This window comes from Heliangelus exortis, chromosome Z (assembly GCF_036169615.1).
Source record: "Heliangelus exortis chromosome Z, bHelExo1.hap1, whole genome shotgun sequence".
Taxonomy (NCBI): domain Eukaryota; kingdom Metazoa; phylum Chordata; class Aves; order Apodiformes; family Trochilidae; genus Heliangelus; species Heliangelus exortis.
The window spans coordinates 42,729,833-42,750,826 of record NC_092454.1 but is presented as its reverse complement, the minus strand read 5'-3'; the positions used below and the strand labels follow the sequence as shown (position 1 = coordinate 42,750,826).

At 40.6% G+C, this 20,994-nt stretch overlaps 1 protein-coding gene across 1 annotated transcript; it reads right to left on the bottom strand.

Moving 5' to 3' along the window:
• Positions 1–8,596: 8,596 nt before the first annotated feature.
• LOC139790183 (uncharacterized) lies at positions 8,597–20,214 on the bottom strand. Its single transcript, XM_071731676.1, has 6 exons — positions 20,175–20,214; positions 12,654–12,755; positions 12,497–12,563; positions 11,007–12,175; positions 10,515–10,671; positions 8,597–8,603 (listed from the first exon to the last, which is right to left on the bottom strand). Exons 1-6 carry the CDS (start codon positions 20,212–20,214, stop codon positions 8,597–8,599), a joined length of 1,542 nt encoding a protein of 513 aa, XP_071587777.1.
• Between the last annotated feature and the right edge of the window lie 780 nt (positions 20,215–20,994).

The following is a 20,994-nucleotide window of genomic DNA, read 5'->3' as shown; positions in this document are numbered from 1 at the left end:
GCTCTTCTGAAGACTCATACACAACTATTTATGTATCAAATAGAAATACAAAAGCTTACTATTACCTTTGTGTTTTCAAAATGTATGGTATTTCCCCATCAAATCAATCTAGCCATTTTAAAATGGTGTTAATTACCACAGCATCTAATTATCCAGCAATTGAAAACCTTATTCTCTTCAGGTTTATTCTGATAAAGTCACTACTCCATTGTATGCAATTTCTTAGTCTTCTGTATCTTTGCAATTGCCTACCTCTCCCTTTCCCTATGCTTCTTTTAAAACTCTGCCAGTGTTAGTGAGAGTGACTGGAAAGCATTCTTGCTTTGAGGTAAGAAATGGCAGGCTTTACACTAAAAATCTCCCCATTTTCTATGTTTGATGTAGCTTTTTAGGATTAATTTCTAGAGCTTTTTTTTTTTTTTTTTCGGAAAGAAAAAAGGATTCATTTCATTGTGCATTTAAGTGAAATCTTTAAAACCCTTTGCGTTATTTTATCACATCAGACTTGTCAAGTCACACTCATTTGAGTGAGTGAGATTTGAAAACTTCTGAGTGTTATATTACATTTTCCATTGATATATGCCGTGAATCTTTACTGCTGCATGAAAATGAAGCCAAAAGTAAGAGGAGACAGCTCACTTCAAATGAGTGAGACTGGATAGGTCTGTCATATGTTATTTCAGGTGCTCAGAGGATAGCAATTCTAAGCAGAGATGGGTGATGCGGTTGACAGGTCTGTATGGGTTTAGATAAAGAAGAAAAACTTAAGCTCAGCAACAGAAAGAAAAGGGTATGACTCTTTTATTGGAGTCAAACCCTTTGAAGACTAACCTGAGCCTCATCCCTACTCAAACGTGTAGAAATGTCACTGTTGAAAGCCCTTCAGGAGGCTTGCATTTGAGCTCCTGCAATGACACAGCACTCTCCATAGGAGAAAGCAGGCATCATTCCCTGCACAGGTCATTCTCTTTGACTGGAAGGGAGAACTATGACCCTCTAGCCACCCTCTCCCATGTGCAGTGTCTGCTGCCAGAGATAGTCCTAGGAAGAAGATGTCTGTGTGGTAGAGAAATTTTGCATATGTTGCTTGCAGATTTGTTCAAAAGCCAACCACAGACTGTTACAAATTTTCAGTACTTACCCTCCAGTTGTGCATGCAAAAATTGACTTTATATTCCCATTTCTGAGTTTTCAAGTTGCCAAACAGGCTTCTAACGGTTTCTCAGGGACTTTTCAAAGGATGCTTGATTTTTCTGCTAAGCTGAGGAAACAGATGCTGGTGAACGACACCTTCCAGATTTGCACTGGGTTTTTTGTTTGGTTTGGTTTTGTTTTATTTTGGCAGAAGAAGCAACAAACCAAAGAATTCACTACCATGTGCGGATGATGGTCAGCAATGCACAGATCTAGCAAAAAGACTCATATTAAGGATGCAAAATGGAAGTGCGTGTGTTTGATGCGTTTGCTCCTGCAGTGAGTGAGCCAGACAGCTGCTGGAGTCGTGGGCTGGCGGTGCCTCACAGCCACTCCAGGGGCACCGTGTGATGGAAACCCAGTTTTCCCTTTCAGAAACATCAAGCCTCTGCTTTCCATCCCCGCGGGCAGTAGAGGGAGATGTTGGCATGCCTTTTGGTATCAAGTTTGACTTGGCTGGCTTTATCCATTTAATTAATTCAATGTTTGAAATCAAACCACGATTTAAAAAGCACTGGTATCAATACACGGGGATAGACATGAACATGAAGAATTTCCACTGAACTTTCTACACAACCACAGATTTTGAGTACTTCTGTGGGATGTTTTTTGAAAGTCAGTGCAGCTGAAATGTTGGATCTTACACTGAAATCATCTCAGGAAAGAGTTCATGCACTGAGGCATTTGTTCAGCGTTTCTGAGTCTGAAAACAAATCAAACAAGACGATTTTTAGGAAGAATCAAACCTAAAGAAGTGGTTACGTAGGTTTGGGCATGAGGCACATGGCAACCATTTTAAAGAAAGAGAGACATGGGGATAAGCTTTTTTGAGTAATATTATCTTATGTTGGATAAACATATGGGCATACTTTGATGCCATGATCATGGTGAGATCAAAATAGATGAGTTTTATCTTGAAAAACAGCAATAATAAGGAAAAGAAAATAACCTTTGCTCATTTCATCTTACCCAAGGAGCCACAGAAGGTATGTCAATTTTTGTATCTGTCAAGTATTTTCTCCTTGTGTTCAGATTTCATTAAGAGAGAAAGAAACCTAGTATTTTAATTTACTTTTCTGTTTGGGAAGAATGTCAGCTAACTTTGATTGGTGGCAAGTGCTAGCTCCTGTTTTTTGCCTTTTTCTGTCCGTCGAATGAATGTTTGGCTTGGTTTTAGAGAACAGATAGAGGAGACCTGGTTCTGCTTTGACTGAAACAGGTTTCTACATGGAGGTCTCCATTGACTTGAGAGAGAGAGTAAACGGGATCAGGGCAGACCTTTGGCCATGTCTCTGCTGCTCTTGAGGGGGAAAAATTACTTTAGTTCATACCTCTCCTATCCCAGTGCTCCACAGACCTGCTTGCCACTCTGTGAGACTCAAAAAGTTATAACATGGACGCAAATTAGGAAAAAAATAAATTGGAAAATTTTGTCTAGAAATTGTTTAGCTTCCAGAGCTCCACACTGATTTTGAAGGCACATTCCTTACATTTTCTTTTGATGGCATTTGCCACTTTAAGTCCTTGGATTTCCTCCAAGGAAAAAGTGGCAAGTGTAAAAGAGGCAAAAGTTATTCAAATGTGAAATATATATATTAACTGAAGATACTCACAGAGGCAACACCTAGCACTGAGGCAAGGGAAATATGTTATTAAATACCCAGCTCCCCAGGGCGATGGTACTGGAAGCCAGATAAATAACTTCCGTGATTTACCTTTGTAGTACTTGCATGCTGACACAAAGCTGGCTTCAGTCAATTTCTGACTGATGCTTCTAGTGGGGAAGGTAGGCAGCACAGCAGAGCCACAACAGCCCAGATTCCCTTGGCAGGTGACACCAGTGACATCAAGCTACCGTAGCACTGTCACTGGAGGTTACTATTGCTACCAGTCAGAGCTTTTTCAAAGTGTGTTGCAGGCAAAGGTCCAGCAAGAGTGTAAGCGCAGCTGGAATGGCAAGCAAAATCCCTTACTTCCTTCCCACATCCTATGTTGTGCTGATTGTTGTTTCTGGAAAATGGTGCTTCCGTGAACTTTCAAAGCATAGGAGTTGTGCTTTTCACATTCTGGTATTTCACTGATAAGTACAGCAGGTCTAATTGTTTTTCCATTCTGTCAATACGAAACCTGAGCAGCTCATCCGAAGTCCATGGAGTTCCTCCAGACTTAATTGTGGTGCAAATAAAAGCTGTGGTAGGTCATTAATCACTACCCAGGCAAAAAATTTTTATTTTGCCATACTACAAAGTTCAGTGACGACCTGTTGCACCCAGCATGTGGGAGACGATGTGAAGCAACACAAAACTAAAAGAAATTTAAGGGATCAGCTTTCAGATTTTTTTTTAAGTATCTAAAAATTAGAAACACTGTAAGCACAAAGAAAAAAGACAAGGCACAGTTGCAATGAGAAAATTCTCTGTGTAACCTTAGCATCAGATATAGAAATAATTTTAATAAAAGCCTTTTATTTATTTTCTGTTTTGAATAATATTGTAAAATCAAATTTAAATTGTAAATAGCATCCAGATACCACTAGTTTCCTGGCTCAAATTCTCCAGCACATATGGCAGAAGCATAAGCTTGTGCCAGTCTGCCTACTTCGGGTAATTTTGCATGCAAATAGTTTAGTCACTGTACTGAGGTGCTAGAATGTGTTTAGTACACTTGAAAATATTTGCATTGCAAAAAGAGCACTAATCTCCTGAGGAAAATCAAATTGGTATTTTGTATTAAGGGACTACTTTGGACATTGTGTGGAACTGTTGTATAGAAAATTATGTTTACAGTACAGCTAGATTTTTTAATTGACCTTCATAAGAGAAGGACCCACTACGGCTTTGCCAAATTTGTAATCTATTGGAAGAGTTTCTGGTTGTCATTCACCACGACACTCCTTTGCTGCTCCTGAATCTTTTCTCTGATAATTTCATCACTCTGATAAGCCATAAACTGGTTTAGCAATGATTGCTATGTTTAATAAATACTCAGGAGGCAGGTTGGTTAAAAGGAAGAAAAAAACACTTATTAACGGCAAGAATAATTAGCACAGCTGGGTCTTCTCTAGCTCCTGGAAATGTCTATGTGACATTGAGCATGCTTAAGTGCCCAACTCTTGGCTACTTCAGGGCCACACTTCCTATCCATACCAATGTTAAGGTAACCATTCCCATACTAGTAAGCTGATCATCAGACTTAAAATTCCAGTCTTCCCCTGTCAGGCACACACACACACACACACACACACACGCACACACACGCACACACACACACACATACGTGTACAGATGCCCCTTTTTGTTATTCAAATTCATTTCTGACAATAACCATCTTTGAACAGCATGCAATTGGTGAGTACAGGGTTCATCTACTTAGTCTATGCTGTTTGCATCCTGCCCCTGTTGTGTCTGTTTGTCTGTCTCACAACACAGGACCATCATGACTCAGTTGATTTCTATTATGCTAAATGTATCTGGTAGTGGATCGACAATGTGACAATGGTGATGCTGGAATCAGCAGTGACTCCATGCTCAGTGCTTCCCTGGGCACTAGACTCACAGAACTGGAGACAGATTTGGATTCCCCTGTGTTTTGAGTCCCCCACAGTGCATGCACAGTCCCCCCATTTCATCAAGATGGCTTTTGAAAAATGTTTCTTCATAAAGTGTAGCTGTAACTTCAGCCACACACTTCTATAGTTTCAGCACCACTTGTAGTGGAGCATTAAGATATTTTTCATATTGTTCTGTGAGGGAGGGGATTTTTGGAAATATTTCCAGTTAGTTTATATAATTACATTACTCATGTGTCTACTGTACTTTGAGAAAAGCTGATGAAATTACAAGTAGGCTCTTTTCTTTCTTACTTTTTTTCAGTCTGAACACAGATTTTCTTGGCCTCATTTGCCGGTCCACATGCAAATACAACTGGCTGTGTCCACTGCAGGAAAAGCTCATCTGGGGCTTAAGTGAGTATGATGCCTTATACAGTTGCCATAAACACTCAAGAAGAACCGTATAAGCACCATGGGAAAATCCTGAAGCAATAGCCCTTGATGTGGCAGACAGGCTGGATCAGTGCAATTAGGCACACGGTAAGGGACTGTGCAAGGAAGTGAACTGCAGGACCTTTTGTAATGGACCTGTACGCTGGAGCAGAATTCCTCTATGGTGACCAAGGCTGTCCTGATTTATTTTTCTGAGGGTGTACTGATAAGGCAACTGATTAGTTCAGTCTTCATAATTTTTAAACGGCTATTGTAAATGTCTGCCTAATGCCAGGTCAAGTAACTTCACACTGGTCCCATGAGAGCCTCCTGACTTTCAACATATGGAGAAAGAGTTTATTCTGAACACAAAATTCATGTAGATGCTCTCTCTACTGTGCATGAAATATATCAACTCTTTTATAAAATTCAATTTGAGTAAGCAGTTGTATTATCTTTTATTTTTACTGTGTGTATGATGAGTAAAATTGCTGCTAAACTGACTTTTTAAAATTCAGAGATTCCCATTATCTTTATAAGGAACTTCCATAGGTTTTCTTTATCTATATCACTCACAATCCAGATTTAATCATCATTCATTATAATTTCAGGACCACGTAATTCTTAAAAAATTTGTGAAATTATTTTATCAAATACCCCGGGTACAGAACTAATATCAAACAGCAATTTATGAGTCTTCAGACCTTCAAAGGTATATTTGAAGTCATCTAACTTACCTCATCTAATTTGCCAGAAGGCAAACCTTACACACCAAATTACAAATATGTTTATTTATGATGTATTAACTGTTACCTCATAATTTTTTTAATTGAAAAATACTTAGATCTTTGTTTTGATACCATTTCTGGGAGAGTGTCATGCTTATTAAATGCTGATGAGGCAGACTATTTGGGAGGATATCTGTCTAGCGACTGTCTGATACTCTTGGATCTTGCATTATTAAGGCTTCAGGATTTTTCTGCATCACTCTGGGCATACTCAGACAACTTTTTTTCCCTGCATTTGTATATTAGATCTGAATTATTTGGCAAGAACTCTGTAATGTGTGAGTGAGAACTTCCCTTCTGTTGCTATCTGAGACTGTCTTGCAGTCTACTGTACTATCAGAGAAATAGCTGCTATCTCACATTCCTAGTTTTTAATCCTTATTTATATTTATGTATTTCTATGTGTTGGTGAGCTTGGGGAGAGGGACAGAGTGCAATTGGTTCAAATATACCATGTGTAGTTGTGTGGTAGAAGAAGACACTGGACAGTTTAATGGCTCCTTGCCCTCAGGATGCCTTTGAAGCTGGGTTCAATTTTCAGGTACTGACAAAGGAATTAATTACCAGTGATTCAGTTCAACGTGTTGATCACATTTTCTGTTGGATTTTGATGCTGGATGTTAGAAGAAAAAACAATGGATTCTGCATTATGCAGCAAGCATCTCATTCTAAATACTAGTATCACAGCTAACCACAGGCTTTGTAGCTCTATTAAACTATCATTAAGTCTCTAAGTAATATCAACAATTAATAAGACACTAGTAACTTTCTGCATTACAGTAATCATGGTAGTAATGGAAGTAGTTCTTATAGCCTTCGAGCTCTGTTTAGAGCTGTCTGCAGACTCAGGCTCCTGCTCTGCTCACATTTCAATAATTATCCTCCCAGCCATAAGGTAAGTGTTTAATATTTCTGATGAAAGGTGAGATTCTAGACTACAATTGTTCAGGAAGTTTAAAAAAAAAATAAACAAAAACACTTCAATTTGAGCAGCTGAATAATGATTTTATATGTCTTTGTGCAAACACATCTGTTACATAGATACTTCCTTAGGAACATTACCTCAGCATTAGTATATTCAGTCCCACACTAATAATATGATACCTATCTGTACAGAAAGGTGCCAAACCAACTACAAAGGGTTTGATGAGAAGCAGTGATTGTTGATTTGTGAGCACTCATGCTCTCCCTGATTTGCAGGGGACCAGCTGGATAAAATCTGAACTGAATCCAATAATGTGCATTTTGGTGCACGCCATTAGCTGTGCTGCTTTTTGTCTTCCATTATGTTGAATAAAGGGAAGCATGGTCTCAATACAGGTTCTCTTCCTGGACTCACAGTATAATGTCCTTTTAGTATAGCTTGGCTTCTTTATTATATACAATCTCTGAAATGGACTGTGACCTGTTTTGCAGAGGATTGTGAGGCTTGCTTAGTTAGGCTTTTAAAAAACTTTAAAGATCAAACAGCAACAACAGCAAAACAATGCAAGACTTTTCTGATACAAAGCAGGATATTCTGATCCAGGCCCCATGGCCCAGATCATTTGCTCTGATTTTCATCCACAACCCTTTACATGGCTTTAATTCTTCCTGTTGTGGGAGGCAAACCTCCAGAGGTTCTCAGACAGCTGGAACTTCCAGTCTAGGGAATAAGGGTGGAAATGGCACTATATGAATTTGCAGCTTTGGCATTTGCACAAGTTCACTCTCACAAAGATTTTACAAAGACTTTCCCCTTTTAAATACATTATGATCCACCACAAGGTTACAGGAGAATAAATAAGGCAATTAGAAGAGGTATTAGTGAGGGGTGAAGATGGGAAGGGTAGAGGAGAAGGATCACGTGACTTTATGATCATCTTCTTGTCTCTTTTCTTTCCAGTGACTGCTGCCCCTTTTAGCAGGGAATATACAGTTCAAAATCAAAATGATAAATAGTCTCATGAAGAATCAGGCAATGCAGTCCCCATTTTAGCAAGTCACATTGCAGTCCACTGTGCCTACACATTTCTCATGTAAAATAAATGATACCAGATGGGATTGCAATGATTCCCATTGTTATGGAGCAGTTCTGCTACTTTGGGGAAGTACTGCCCGAGAAAGTAGCATCCTCTGAGCATTCAGGCCAAGGAAAACACCCTTCACATTCCACAGCCTTTTGCAGGTTTTTATCACTCATCTGCCACAGCTCACAAATGCCTGGTGAGGGATTCTGTTTCAATGCATAGGCAGTGACAGGTACTGTATGAGGGCCAACAGGAACTTATTATAAACATGGAACAATAAGGAAGGTCTGACTTCTCTTGTTTTTGAATCTGCTATCTGTTAGTAATTCAAATCCTTTGTAAAAACCCATCCCTCTGCTGCCTGAGGGATGCTGGCACATCAATCAGTCCATTAGGTAAGTAAATAAAGCAATATCTGAAGAATAAATCATTTTTTAAATCCAACAACAAAATCTTAAAATTTATAAATTACCAAAATTGAAAGACTCATGGACAATTTGGAGTCCATAGTGTATATTTAGACACTAAGAGAGAAGGAGGGGTTAAAGAAGAAGACAAAAGACCTAAGTTTGAAGCAGTCATTTATCTCTGATTGTCTAAATCTTATCTTTACTCCCACTAATTCACACCCTAGTGTAAGGGGAAAAAAAAACAAAAAACAAAAGAATGAAGAATAGAAAAATAGAGAAACTAGAGAATAGAAAAATAAAGAGAAGAGAGGAGGAGAGGGGGGGAAGGGAGAGGAGAGGAGAGGAGAGGAGAGGAGAGGAGAGGAGAGGAGAGGAGAGGAGAGGAGAGGAGAGGAGAGGAGAGGAGAGGAGAGGAGAGGAGAGGAGAGGAGAGGAGAGGAGAGGAGAGGAGAGGAGAGGGGAGGGGAGGGGAGGGGAGGGGAGGGGAGGGGAGGGGAGGGGAGGGAAGGGAAGGGAAGGGAAGGGAAGGGAAGGGAAGGGAAGGGAAGGGAAGGGAAGGGAAGGGAAGGGAAGGGAAGGGAAGGGAAGGGAAGGGAAGGGAAGGGAAGGGAAAGGGAAAGGGAAAGGGAGAGGGAGAGGGAGAGGGAGAGGGAGAGGGAGAGGGAGAGGGAGAGGGAGAGGGAGAGGGAGAGGGAGAGGGAGAGGGAGAGGGAGAGGGAGAGGGAGAGGGAGAGGGAGAGGGAGAGGGAGAGGGAGAGGAAAAGGAAAACCCCTGCATCACATTTCCTCTAGCACAGAGGTTGGGCAAAACAACTGCTTCCATAACTGATCCCACCATTAACTCCCACTGCCTGCTCCACTAACCAGGAAGCACAGCAGCTGCTGTCAGACACAGCACACAGCTCTGCAAGCAAAGTGCTCAGCTCTGTTGGTGTTGCAGCATGCTACCTCCTCACTAACATAAACAATAAGTGTATGAAATCAGGCCTTCTGAATAATTCAGACCTAATGTTGTGGAAAAACCCCAAAGAAATAACACATTCACTGGTAAATAACTGCACAGCAGGTCTTTTTAAGGATGGCAGCAAATTTAGAGTTGCGGCATTTTATTTACATGGAGTAATTGTTTATTTGTGAGTGGGAGTGAATGAACATAGCAGTTATGACAACTTCAGAAGGAATATTTTGTGTGCTGAAAGCCCTGGGTCAAATATTTCAATTAATTATAATTATTATTAGAAATTAGGGGTGTGAATCTTGCAGGATGCTTTTCAACTGGACTGCACATCCACAGTCTCCATGGAAAGATTCAAAGACCGCCTACCTAAGACTCTGCTCATGTTTGCCTGCTGCAAAGCAATGAGTTGAACAAAAACTTAAAACTGAGTTTTTCATTTATATTAGAATATTCAAGGCTTTTGTGGATTGGCCTCTGAATTGCTTTAGGCTCAGTTAAACATCCGATAATTTAACACCAGTTAAACTGGCAATAAAAACACCTGACTGTGTTTAGCTGTCATCCTATTTATGCAAAACAGCCCCAGCTCTTAATACTAACTATGCTTAAACTATGCACCCAGGATAAAATTGGTGGTGAATGTACCTACCTTTTTTTTTTTTAAGAGACAGATTATGAGGCAGCCTATTCAAGTTTTTAAAAATTACTACTACTACTTAAGCAACACATAGTTATTTCTACAGAACAAGCACTGCAGAGGAAAGTGATATTCCTGCAACAATTTTGAAGCAATAAGTCTTTTTGGCTAAACATTTCCAATGCAGTCTGTGCTCTGCCAAGATTTAACCAGTACCTCCTTGCCACCTTTTAGTTATGTACCTTCCTTTGCAATTTGCCGAAGAAATGTGTTTTTGTATAATTGCTTTCTTCATAATCTGACTTGCAAGTTAACCGCAAATCATGTACTATTTAGGACATTTGATTAATGCCACATTCAGTGAATAGAGACTGTGCAAGAGCTCCATTCTTCTGTGCCTATCCCTGACTGCCAACCACTGAAGCATTTAATAGAAATATGCTCCATTTATCCATGCCTTACTTTGACCAGTGTGTCACAATCCATACGTATGTGATCAGAATGGCAAGAATCGCTGAAGGTTAGTGTGAACCTACCTGCTGTATCTGGTCAGGAGACAGCCAGTATCGTGTGATACTCCAGGTATAGCACTGGGAGATGGAGTGCTTTGTAATTCTTGACCAAAAGTGGGACAAACTGAAACCTCGGATCTCAAAGCAGTACTGATGGCTGAGTCAATGTCCAGCTGGGAACCTTAAGAATAGAAGACACCTTGAGCTTTCAAAGTGACTGGAAGTATATCAGAGGAAAGATATTAAAGTATGAGATGACTTTAAAAATTAATTCTAGACATCCCTGACCAAGGCTGATGCTGTTCTGCTAGAACACATTTCTAGGCATATCTGCATATTCAAAAAGAACATGGGAAGTGCCAGAGCTCTGGAAATTTCCAGACATAGAGAGGCAGAGGAATGGATCAAGAAAGACAATTGTTACGGTCTGAGGTAACATTAAAATTTATTTTTGTTTTGGATACGCGAAACAAAGTCCAACCATAGAAAATGGTAGAGTGCAAGGAGGCAGCTCACTGGGAGGCACAGAAGGACTGATTACATTAGGAGAATGCTTATTTGTTGTCACATTTTCCACTGTGTGCTGTTTTGGCCAGTATTCTACAATCCTTTGTAAGGACTGCCTTGGTTGTCCATCCATGATCTCTCGGGGAATTCCCTTTTGGAGCACCTCAAGCCACAGACTCGATCTCGACCGCTGATATTGTGGGGAAGTATTTCCAGACAAGTCTGAGGTTTGAGTTCTACGGATAGCTCTTGCCTCTTCCTTGTCTACAGGCCCAAATTTCCTACCATAATTGATTAGCTCTTGGGCTACTTCACCCCAAGTCCAAATCTTTTGTTCAATCACACAGCCAGGGTTAACCACATGGTCCAATGCAGCTAGTAAGTGGTCTTGGGGGGCGGTAGCTCTGATTTGGCCTTGCAGTTGGATCCCCATAGGTTTCAGTGACTCTGGCAGACCCCGTATCAAAGGGGTCATCCGTTCTGGATCCACTGGTAGCAACATGGGGGATGAGAATCTCATATCTAGCATACGATCATTCATCATTTGTAGACAAGCAGCCTTTTGTACACTTTCTACCAACTGATCCACTTCCCCTTTAATGGCCAACGGATCCCCCCGCTCTAATGGGTTGAGCCCACCGGCCCAATAAGCAACCCGCTGAGTCAAGGACCAAGGAGCATGCCTATCTCCTGTGTTTAAAAAGACACCAGGTCCCCAAAAGCCTCCAGCTTCCTGTTCAGTAAGGAGAATCTCATCTCCTCCAGACAAGGACACACGCCACACATACTCGGTCTCAGATTCTTTCGGAGTCCTGCCAAATTCCCTACGGAGTTTAGCCAGCTCAAGTGCAGAAAAAGGAATCTCCTTCGTTAAGACACGTGGGTGATTATCCTCATCGTCCTCATAAGTATATTCGGTCTTAACAAGAGGACAAAGTTTGGAGGGTTGAGATAGTTCCAATTGGTTGATTCGTTGTTTTAATTCTTTTAATTCCTCCAACGGGTAGGTACTCTCGACCTCACTTTTTACTTTAACAGGGGCATTATCTGGCACTTCCACTATTGTAGTGGCAGTTTCAGACATATTATGCCCTTTCTCTAACTTATGCTTAAGAGCTGCCAGCTCCATGCCGAGAGCTACAGCATCTTTCTGTGCAAACTTTCCAGCCTCCACTTCCCTGCAGAGAACAACCACCTACTCGTGGTCAGCTTTAAAAGCTTCTATCTCCTTTCAGAGAGAATCAGCCTCTTTCAAAGCGGTTTTGAGGGCTTCTGAGTGAGCAGTTTGAAGAGCTGCTACTTTTGCCCTAAGGGCGACAAGCTCCTCCTGTGCAGCCTTGAAGTCTTTAGTCTCCCTTCAGAGAGTGCTAATTTCTTCCTGTGCTGCTAATACTGCAGCACCCAGTACAGCCCAAATGATTGCTTTACCTTTGGCAATTTTAAATTTTACCTGTGATTGCAACAATATAATGCTTTCTACCAGTGCAGAGAGGTTTGACCAATTTTCCTGGGCCCATAATTTTCCCTGAGGTGATGGCTTAGATTTGAATTTTTCTAAGAACTCCTCTAATGAAGGAAAGGAATCCATTTATACAAAGACACGCAAACGTCTGCCAGAACAGTTTTCACCCCCGGCACGGACTTTTTAGCACACACGTTCGCCGAGCAGTAGCACCCTGGCACAGACAAATCTGTCGGTACAATTTCGGTAATCCGGTGACCCCAGCACAGTTGCCAGAAACGGTTGTCTACGACTACCTGCACCCAGACAGATTCAGGAAAGCTTCACCTCCATACACACACACCAAGTAAAACAGACCCACAGTGGTTTTTTATCCCTTGCGCTAGAACATCAACTTGAGGCTGGTGAATGGCTTGCGGAAGATCAGGCGAAACCCCCTTGCTTTCTAAGCTCCTTCACTCTTGTGTGGGGCCTCGGTGTGGCTTGGTTAAGTTTTCACTCCCCTGTTACAAGTCACTCAGCAGCTGCACCCCTTTGTTTCGCAATATCCTGCCGGCTACACCAAATGTTACGGTCCAAGGTAACATTAAAATTTTTTTTTTTTTTGGATATGTGAAACAAAAAGTCCAACCATAGAAAATGGTCGAGTGCAAGGAGATTTTATTTGACAATTGACACAGGCAAAAATGTAGAAAAGAGGTAGAGAGGAAAAGAAGATCTAAGAAAGAGAGAGAAAAAGTGGTAAAAAAATGGTAAGAAAGAAAGAGTGAAGAGAGGAGAAATAAAGGGTAAGAAGGTGGGGAAAATGAGAGAAAAAGAGAGAGAGAGAGAGAGAGAGAGAGAGAGTCACCCCCAGGGGTCCAGCTGTCCAGCAAGGTTCTTCAGGATGGTGCTGATCCTGGACAGGGTCCGGTGCAGTATTGGTGGTGGGTCAAAAGACGATGACCCAGTCAGAGCATGGACAGCAATAAATACCCCTGAGTCCGTCTGTTCCCAAGGGGCAGCTGTCAGTCAGCCAGGGTCGTTAGCAGGCAGGCTGCCTGGAGGGGAGCAGAAGGGTGTAGTCCCCCACCCAGTCATCTATTCTTATCTTCATCCAGAAGCCATTCTTCCTCTCTTCCAGCCACTTAACCAGGTACATCGTGCCTCCAGGGGCATCTCAGCATTGAAGGTTGGCCCTCAGGAAAGGGGCTTCTTCCTGATGCCATCCTTGCTCTGCTCCAGCCCCATTGTCTGCAGGGCCAACCTTCAATGCTCACACAATAAACAGTATTTATTGTTGCAACTCAAATGCTCTCTATTTATGTTTTCTTGTCTGCCTTGCACTTGTTTTCTCTAGTCAGCCAAGAGAGACTCAGTCAGGTTGAGAAAACACCTTGACTTTTATCCAAGCTGGAATCATATGCAAATTTTAATGTATGGACAGAATCACAGAATCACAGAATATCAGGTTGGAAGGGACCTCAAGGGTCAGCTCGTCCAACACTTCTAATGCTATAGTTTATATGAGTTGTCTCAGCACCCCGGAAAACTAAGACTTCAAAACTTTCCCAGAGTGGGGGAATCCACCATTCAAATGTTTGACTGTCCTCAGAGTGAAAAATTTTCCTTTTGTGTCCAATGGGAATCTCAGGAGGTGGTACCTATACAAGTGATGCCCAGGAAATCATACAGTCCTAGTTCCTAGCCAGAAAAGTATCTTTTGCTATTTATTTATTTATTAGTTTAAGATATTTGCAGTCTGTGAGTCTGCACGTATGTGCAGCCTGTCTGTGAGGCCAAGGACAAAAAATGAAAGTCATGTCTCACAAACCTATTTTAACCGAGACATTTTCTGCAGTGTTAGGTAATTGCCAATGAGATCAAAGCCAGGTTTTGAATGTCTGTGGAACTGGTGGGCTGTAAAACCACCACCACATATTTTGTACCAGATCCTTTCATAGAGAGAATACACTTCTTTAGTCCATTGTCAATAGAAGTCCATTTAACCTCAGCTATTAGCAGCTCAGCATTAGATTTGGAGTAGAATATATAGAATTGTAGGAAATTTTACAGTATGTGCTTGAGAATTTCAAATAGCAACAAGGAAGTAAATCGAATTTTAAATTTCTAGTGGAACATTAAATGAAAGAGTGGATAATGCAGACATTTTATCTGCAAGAGTGGAATTCTAAGAAAGGAATGCCCACACACCAGCACTTTGAAATTTATCTCAAACTCTGTTTTCTAGACGCCAGGAATGTTTTAGAAAATGTTACATCAGAGAAAGCAGGACTGAATGGGTTTCAGCTACAGATTTTCTCCTTCCTAAAATGGTTTATGTTTGCTTATCCAAATGCTAACATTGGTCCTGTGTCACAAGTCTGTCACAACCAGAAGGACCATGATATAACTTACAAGATATATTAGCACTTCACACTGACTGCAGTGAAAATTTTCAGCCAAGTGCTGTCATAGCTGAGCCATGTTTGTTCTCCAGCTCATCTTGCCAAATGCAGATGACCTAATCTGCCTTTGCTCAGTTTAGCTTCCCATTTCAGACTTCCCAGAATTTATGCAGGAGAAAAATTCTCAATAAAAATCTGTGCTGATGTACTGTCATGAGGTCTTATAAAAACACGATTCCCAGAAAAGGACAAATGTGCTATTTCATAGTAGTTAACAGATACAAGTGCATTTATGACACTACTCCTCTTGGAGTATCTACATAATCTGTATTGCTGTACTGTTTGTCGTCACCAACTACATCATATTTCTGCAGAACTTGGCATGTCAGCTCAATGACATGGTTGCACCATCATGGGATAAGTGACTGTGGAGAATAAAAATACAGAATACAGTTTATTCTCTAGATTGTTGTGATTCCAATGGCTTGGAGAATTTACAGCTTTTTATTAGAGGAGGTTCTCTTAAGTTACATTTATGTTTTCCTTTTGTGACAGGTCCTAATTCATACTGCCATATCTTCATCATGACTTCACTTGCAGGATGGAGTAGGTCTGGAGAGGTATCAAGAAAATAAGATAGTGCTGCTTGCTCTCATTCAGCCATTTTCTCTGTGATACCAAAAATCTTACACACTGCAACACAGTTACAGGATTGCCAACAAGGTGTGTTACCCATTTTATAACTGGCATTTTAAAATGTGTTCAATAATTTGCAGCGATCAACCTGAACTAGAATGGAAGCAAGTCTTGCAACAAAGACCAGACAGCAGGTTTACTTCTCCTCACCCACAACCTGTCAAGTGAAAATTAATTCAGTGCTTATTTTATAATTGCTCCATTTAATGTTGTTTACATTGTTTGGAGCATTTTCTGACTGACTTTTTAAACACTGTATTTGTGTATAGAACAGAAAAAATTACTCTCTTTCACAGAAAAGTTCCATTTATAGTGAATTTTTTGTACTCATAAATAGAGGCTTATGTAGCTGATACACATTTATCTCCTGCCAAATTCATTCCTTTGTTATATTCTAAATGGATAATAAAAACTACTGATGAACATACTTTCTTCACTGGTCTTAGTCTTCTTGACTACAGTATGTTCTCATGCCCCTTCTCCACAGCAAGATAGTAAAAAGGCAACATATTCACTTTCAGATGGCTATATAAATATTTGTGGGATAAATAATACACAGGCTAGTACCATCAAGAGTTAGACTCTTCACTCCAATAGAAGTGGTGTACTTTTCCCAAAAGTCAATAGTGTGCAAACAAAAGGTAGTCAAAATTTCCCTGGATATTTCCCTGGATATGGCAGTCTGTCACAAAGAGAAAACCTTTCCAAAATCTCAATATAGAGGACTAGAAATATTATTCTTGTAAGAAAAATGCTTTCATAACTTAGGCATAAACTGTAATACAGACATATATTAAAGGACACCCTGCAACTTTATAAACCGTAAAAAAAACCCAAAAAACAACTAAAATTCAACAGATAGAATTGGTTGAAATTGGTAGAATTGGTAGAAATCTTGTCTAGCAAGATTTCTGTGTACTTCTCACTTCATAAGCCCTCTGTGTTTTCTGTACCTCTGTCACTGAGCAGTCAACAGTACAAAATTTCTACTAGTATTGAATTTACTAGTTGCATTTTTTAAATTCATGCTGTCTCAAGGTGATAATTACTACTGATCCAACAAATGCTACCAAAGGGAAAATGAGGATGTACCCTTGGGAAATGATATAGCTTCTCACTTGAAAAACAGAATCTGATCTCTGGGTGGATGGAAAACCATGTCTCATTTTCTCTCAATTACTTTTAATAAATGGTCAGGTGAAGTTTTATTTTCTTTGAAAATGTCACTGTAAATTTTTGTTCACTCAAGAAGAGGAATGCACATATAGAAAACCCATCTTTAGCTAATAGAAAACAACTCTTCTGTAGGGCATGGAGCATTTAGAGGGAAGGGGAATCTCCCTGCCTTCCTCAAGCATAAGTTCAAGCTTCCATGGTATTTTACTCTTTGTATATAGTTTAATCACTTATTCTGTGTACCACAGTCCCATTCAGAAGGTATAACAGATATTGCAATGGATGTTGTGTAAGCATAAAAAGTCATGGCCTCTACCTTGAAAAACATTGCTTGCTGCTTTGAACGCTTTTCTTTCTCCACAGAGAAATTATGACTGCTTAAGAGATATTGCAATAGGGACAGTATGCTCCAGAGAGGAAAGATTGAAAATCTGTATTTTTCTCAGTGTGCTTTGATGTCTAAATTTAAACCTTTTTTTGCAAGATCTGGAAACGGGTGTTTTGTTTTGGAAGCAAACATTTCCCCCATGGCTAATATAATACTGTAATGCTGTGTGCTATAAAAATACTGATATAATTGAACACTGGCATTGTCAGGGCAAAGCACACTGGCTTATACCTTTAAACTAGGTATATCTCTTTAAATTTCATAATTTCAGAAAGAAAAATCCAGAAAGTTTATATTTTGGAGGGAAAAGAAGAGCAAAGAGAGAGAGGAGTCCACTATGTACACGAAAACTTGTATGGTGCCATAAATTTGTACTACCCAGCGACAACATGCTTAATGTTCAGTAGAGACTGATCCAACAGTCTTAAAATGAGAATATTTAATGAAGAGGACAGCATGTTTCCTAGATCCTGAACAGATCTTTCTGTCCTTTGTAAGCCTAAGAAACATATTAATATTTGTGGCAATAAATGAGCTGGTAAGGCCTAATGTGATGATGAGTCCTGCTATTCTGTTGTACCTTGTGAAAAAAGCAAAAAATCCTTGGGACAGTTCATTCCATCATGCAGTGCAGCTTCCTGAAAGCTATGCTTGTACTGTGAATCATACTACATACATAACTTATAGGGCACCAAAAGAGGGAGAAATTGACCAGTATTCTACCAAACATTTTAAAACTTGCATCTTTCTTAAAAGTGAGTAGAAGCATAAAGATAAATATAAACTATCAGGGCAGAAAATTCATCCTGGGTGTAAAAAAATCTAAAGCCAAAGACTAAAAATTATGAAAACAATTTTTGTGGAACTTTCCATTACAGGAGCTTTAGAAGTCTTCCGTCTTTCTGAAGTGCTTCACAAAATATGTTTTGAAAAACATTAAGCTTTAAAAGTTAGTAGTTATCTTCTGCTGTTGTTGTCACTGAGTATAGTCCCGTAGCTGTTAAACAGGTTGTACTCATTTCAATTTATTTCTCCTGGTCAGTTCTGACAACACACTCCCAATTTTCCAATCATTTTCAGACTTTTCCAGCTTGAAGTAGGTCTTGACACAGTGTGAAAATTTCACTGTTATCTTCATGCCATACTCTTCATCATTACTACACTCTGCAGTTTTCCAGACTGAAATGTTCAATGTTGCCAAAAAAAAAAAAAAAAAAAAAAAAAAAAAAAAAAAAAAAAAAGAGGGAAGCTTAGAGGCAATGTGATTTTTATAATTTTTATATAAGTAGGTTTTTCTAAAAAGACAATTTAATTTAGAAAAAAAAGTTTAGTTGAGTGTATGATTTGTGCCCTGAACATTTTAAACTGGAGAAAAACAGTAACAGAAAAAAAGGCAAATTTTCTTTCAGATCAAGAAAATGAAAGACTTCTGATCTAGTACCAAGAAGTTTAAAGACTTTTGATTTGGCACTCTGCAGAACAATATGAACACATAATTAACAACCTCTCAGCTTCTGTTATGACTTCTTGATACCTGTAAGTCAAAAAGAGAAAAAATACTTAATCCAGTCTGAAAGTATCACAAACTGCAGTATAACTTAGCATTATCAGACCAGCCTATGCTGACCAGCAGTTTGTCCATACTAACAATGCATGAGAGTATCACAGAACATGGCAGCATTTTTTTGTTTACTTCCACTATTTAGCAAGCAGCATATCTGTAGCTCTCACACCTCCTCAACTCCCATATTTGAGCTAAAATGCTCAGTGAAGATCTCATCTTCACAATAAACATGACATTACCCTCCCTGATCCCTCTGCAGCTTTTATATATTCCTCTGCTGACCACTGCTCTTCTGTCACACATTTGTCCATGTAGGTCATTGATATTGCTGTATTCATAGTAAAGACCTTCAGAGTAGAAGTATCCATACTCCAGGTTCGAAGCGAGTCTTAGCTGGAGAGGTGGAAACATTTGTATTCCTTGGTGGCACCTGAGCTGTGTCAGAGTGCTTCCATCTCATGAAATTGCTCCCTTCTCTCTTAGTCATCTAAGTGTACTTGCAAATACCCTACAAAAGAAAATCCAGATAGTTCAGTGTAAAAATATAGACTTCAAGAGCTGGATTACACCAGTTTTTGTATTCATAGGATCATAGCATTTTCAGGGGTGGAAGGGACATTAAATATCATCTAGTTCCATCCCCCCAGCCATGGACAGGGACTCCTCCCACTGCATCAGGTCGCTCAGAACCCTGTCCAACCTGGCCCAAAAAACTTCCAGAGATGGGGCTTCCACCACCTCTCTGGGCAGCCTGTGCCAGTGTCTCACCACCCTCATGGTGAAGAACTTCTTCCTAACTTCCAAACTAAATATACTCTCCTCCAGTTTGTATCCCTTTCCCCTAGAGTCCTATCACTATCCAACATCCTAAAAAAATCCTTCACCAGCTTTCTTGTAGGCCCCCTTCAGATACTGGAAGGCTACAATAAGGTCTCCTCAGAGCCTTCTCCTCTCCAGACTGAATAAGCCCAACTCTCTCAGTCTGTCTTCACAGGAGAGGTGCTCCATCCCTCTGATCATCCTCGTGGCCCTTCTCTGCAAATGCTCCAGGACATCCATGTCCCTCCCGTAAAAGAGGCTTCAGAACTGGATTCAGTACTCCAGGTGGGGTCTCACAAAAGCAGAGCAGAGGGGGAGAATCACTTCCCTTGACCTGCTGGCCATGCTTCTCTTGATGCAGCCAAGGATGTGTTTACCTTTCTGCGCTGCAAATGTACACTGATGGCTCATGTTGAACTTCTCATCCACCAGCACTTCCAAGTCCTTTTCCTCAGGACTGCTGCTCTCAAGCCACTCGCTGCTCAGCCTATATAGGTGCTTGGGATTGCCTCAACCCTGATGCAGGACCTTGCACTTGGTCTTTTTGAACTTCATGAGGTTGGCATGTGAAGGTCCCTCTCCAGCCTGTGAAGGTCCCTCTGTATGGCATCCCTTCCCTCCAATGTGTCAGCAGCACCACACAGCTTGGGGTCATCAGCAAACTTGCTGAGGGTGCACAAAATACCACCATCCACTTTGCCAACAAAGATGTTAAACAGGACCATCTTGGCAATGATCCTTGGGGGACTCCACTTGTCACTGGCCTCCACCTGATCATGGACCCATTGACAGCCACTGTTTGAGTGTGGCCATCAAGCAGTTTTTAATCCACCAATGGTCCATACATCAAACCCGTGTCTTACCAGCTTGGAGACCAGGATGTTATGTGGGACTGTGTTGAAGGCTTTGGTCATGTCCAGGTAAATGATCTTCAAATTCCATGTATCCCTGTGTCAGTTTTCAAAGAATATAAAGTCAAAATTGGTACAGCCCTGCTCACAGGTCAGTTCAGGAATAATTCCAAGAAATAAGAGGCAGGGAAGGCTTTGCCAGATGATCTTGGCAAAATTAGTACTGACATACTCTGACTTGGCACAGAATCAGAGCAGAGAAAGCTGGGAGGAGAGACGAGTTATCCCAAGACAAACTGATGATTTAACCAGTTCAGCCAAAGTCATCTTTATTGTAGTTTTGCATCACAAAAATTCACTTGCATTTCATTCCCCTGTTCAACCATCATGGGCATTTCCAGCAGCTGCAGTGGATCAAAACTGTGAGGCCCCCAGTTTCCCCACTCAGACATACAGGGAGGACAGCTCTGGTCCCCTCCCCTGTAGCCAGAGGATATCCAGGGTTGGGAGGCTCACTGTCAAAGACTGTGAACTGTCAAAGACTGTTCCAGGCAGGAACTGTGCCCACCCTGCTGCTACCTGCTTGCTCATCCCATCCTTTGGCAGGAGAAAAGTTTTCCAATGGAATCAGCAAGAATCCCATTAATCCACTGA

Bases quoted from the DNA above. Each gene is read 5' to 3' on its own strand.
- LOC139790183 (XM_071731676.1), bottom strand. From the start codon at position 20,214: ATGGTCCTGTTTAACATCTTTGTTGGCAAAGTGGATGGTG. The intron at 12,176-12,496 runs GTCAAACCTCTC...TGTTCTCTGCAG, and splicing joins TTATGGGCCCAGGAAAATTG to GGAAGTGGAGGCTGGAAAGT. The intron at 10,672-11,006 runs GTGAGCTGCCTC...TCTATTCTTAAG, and splicing joins CAGTCCTTCTGTGCCTCCCA to GTTCCCAGCTGGACATTGAC.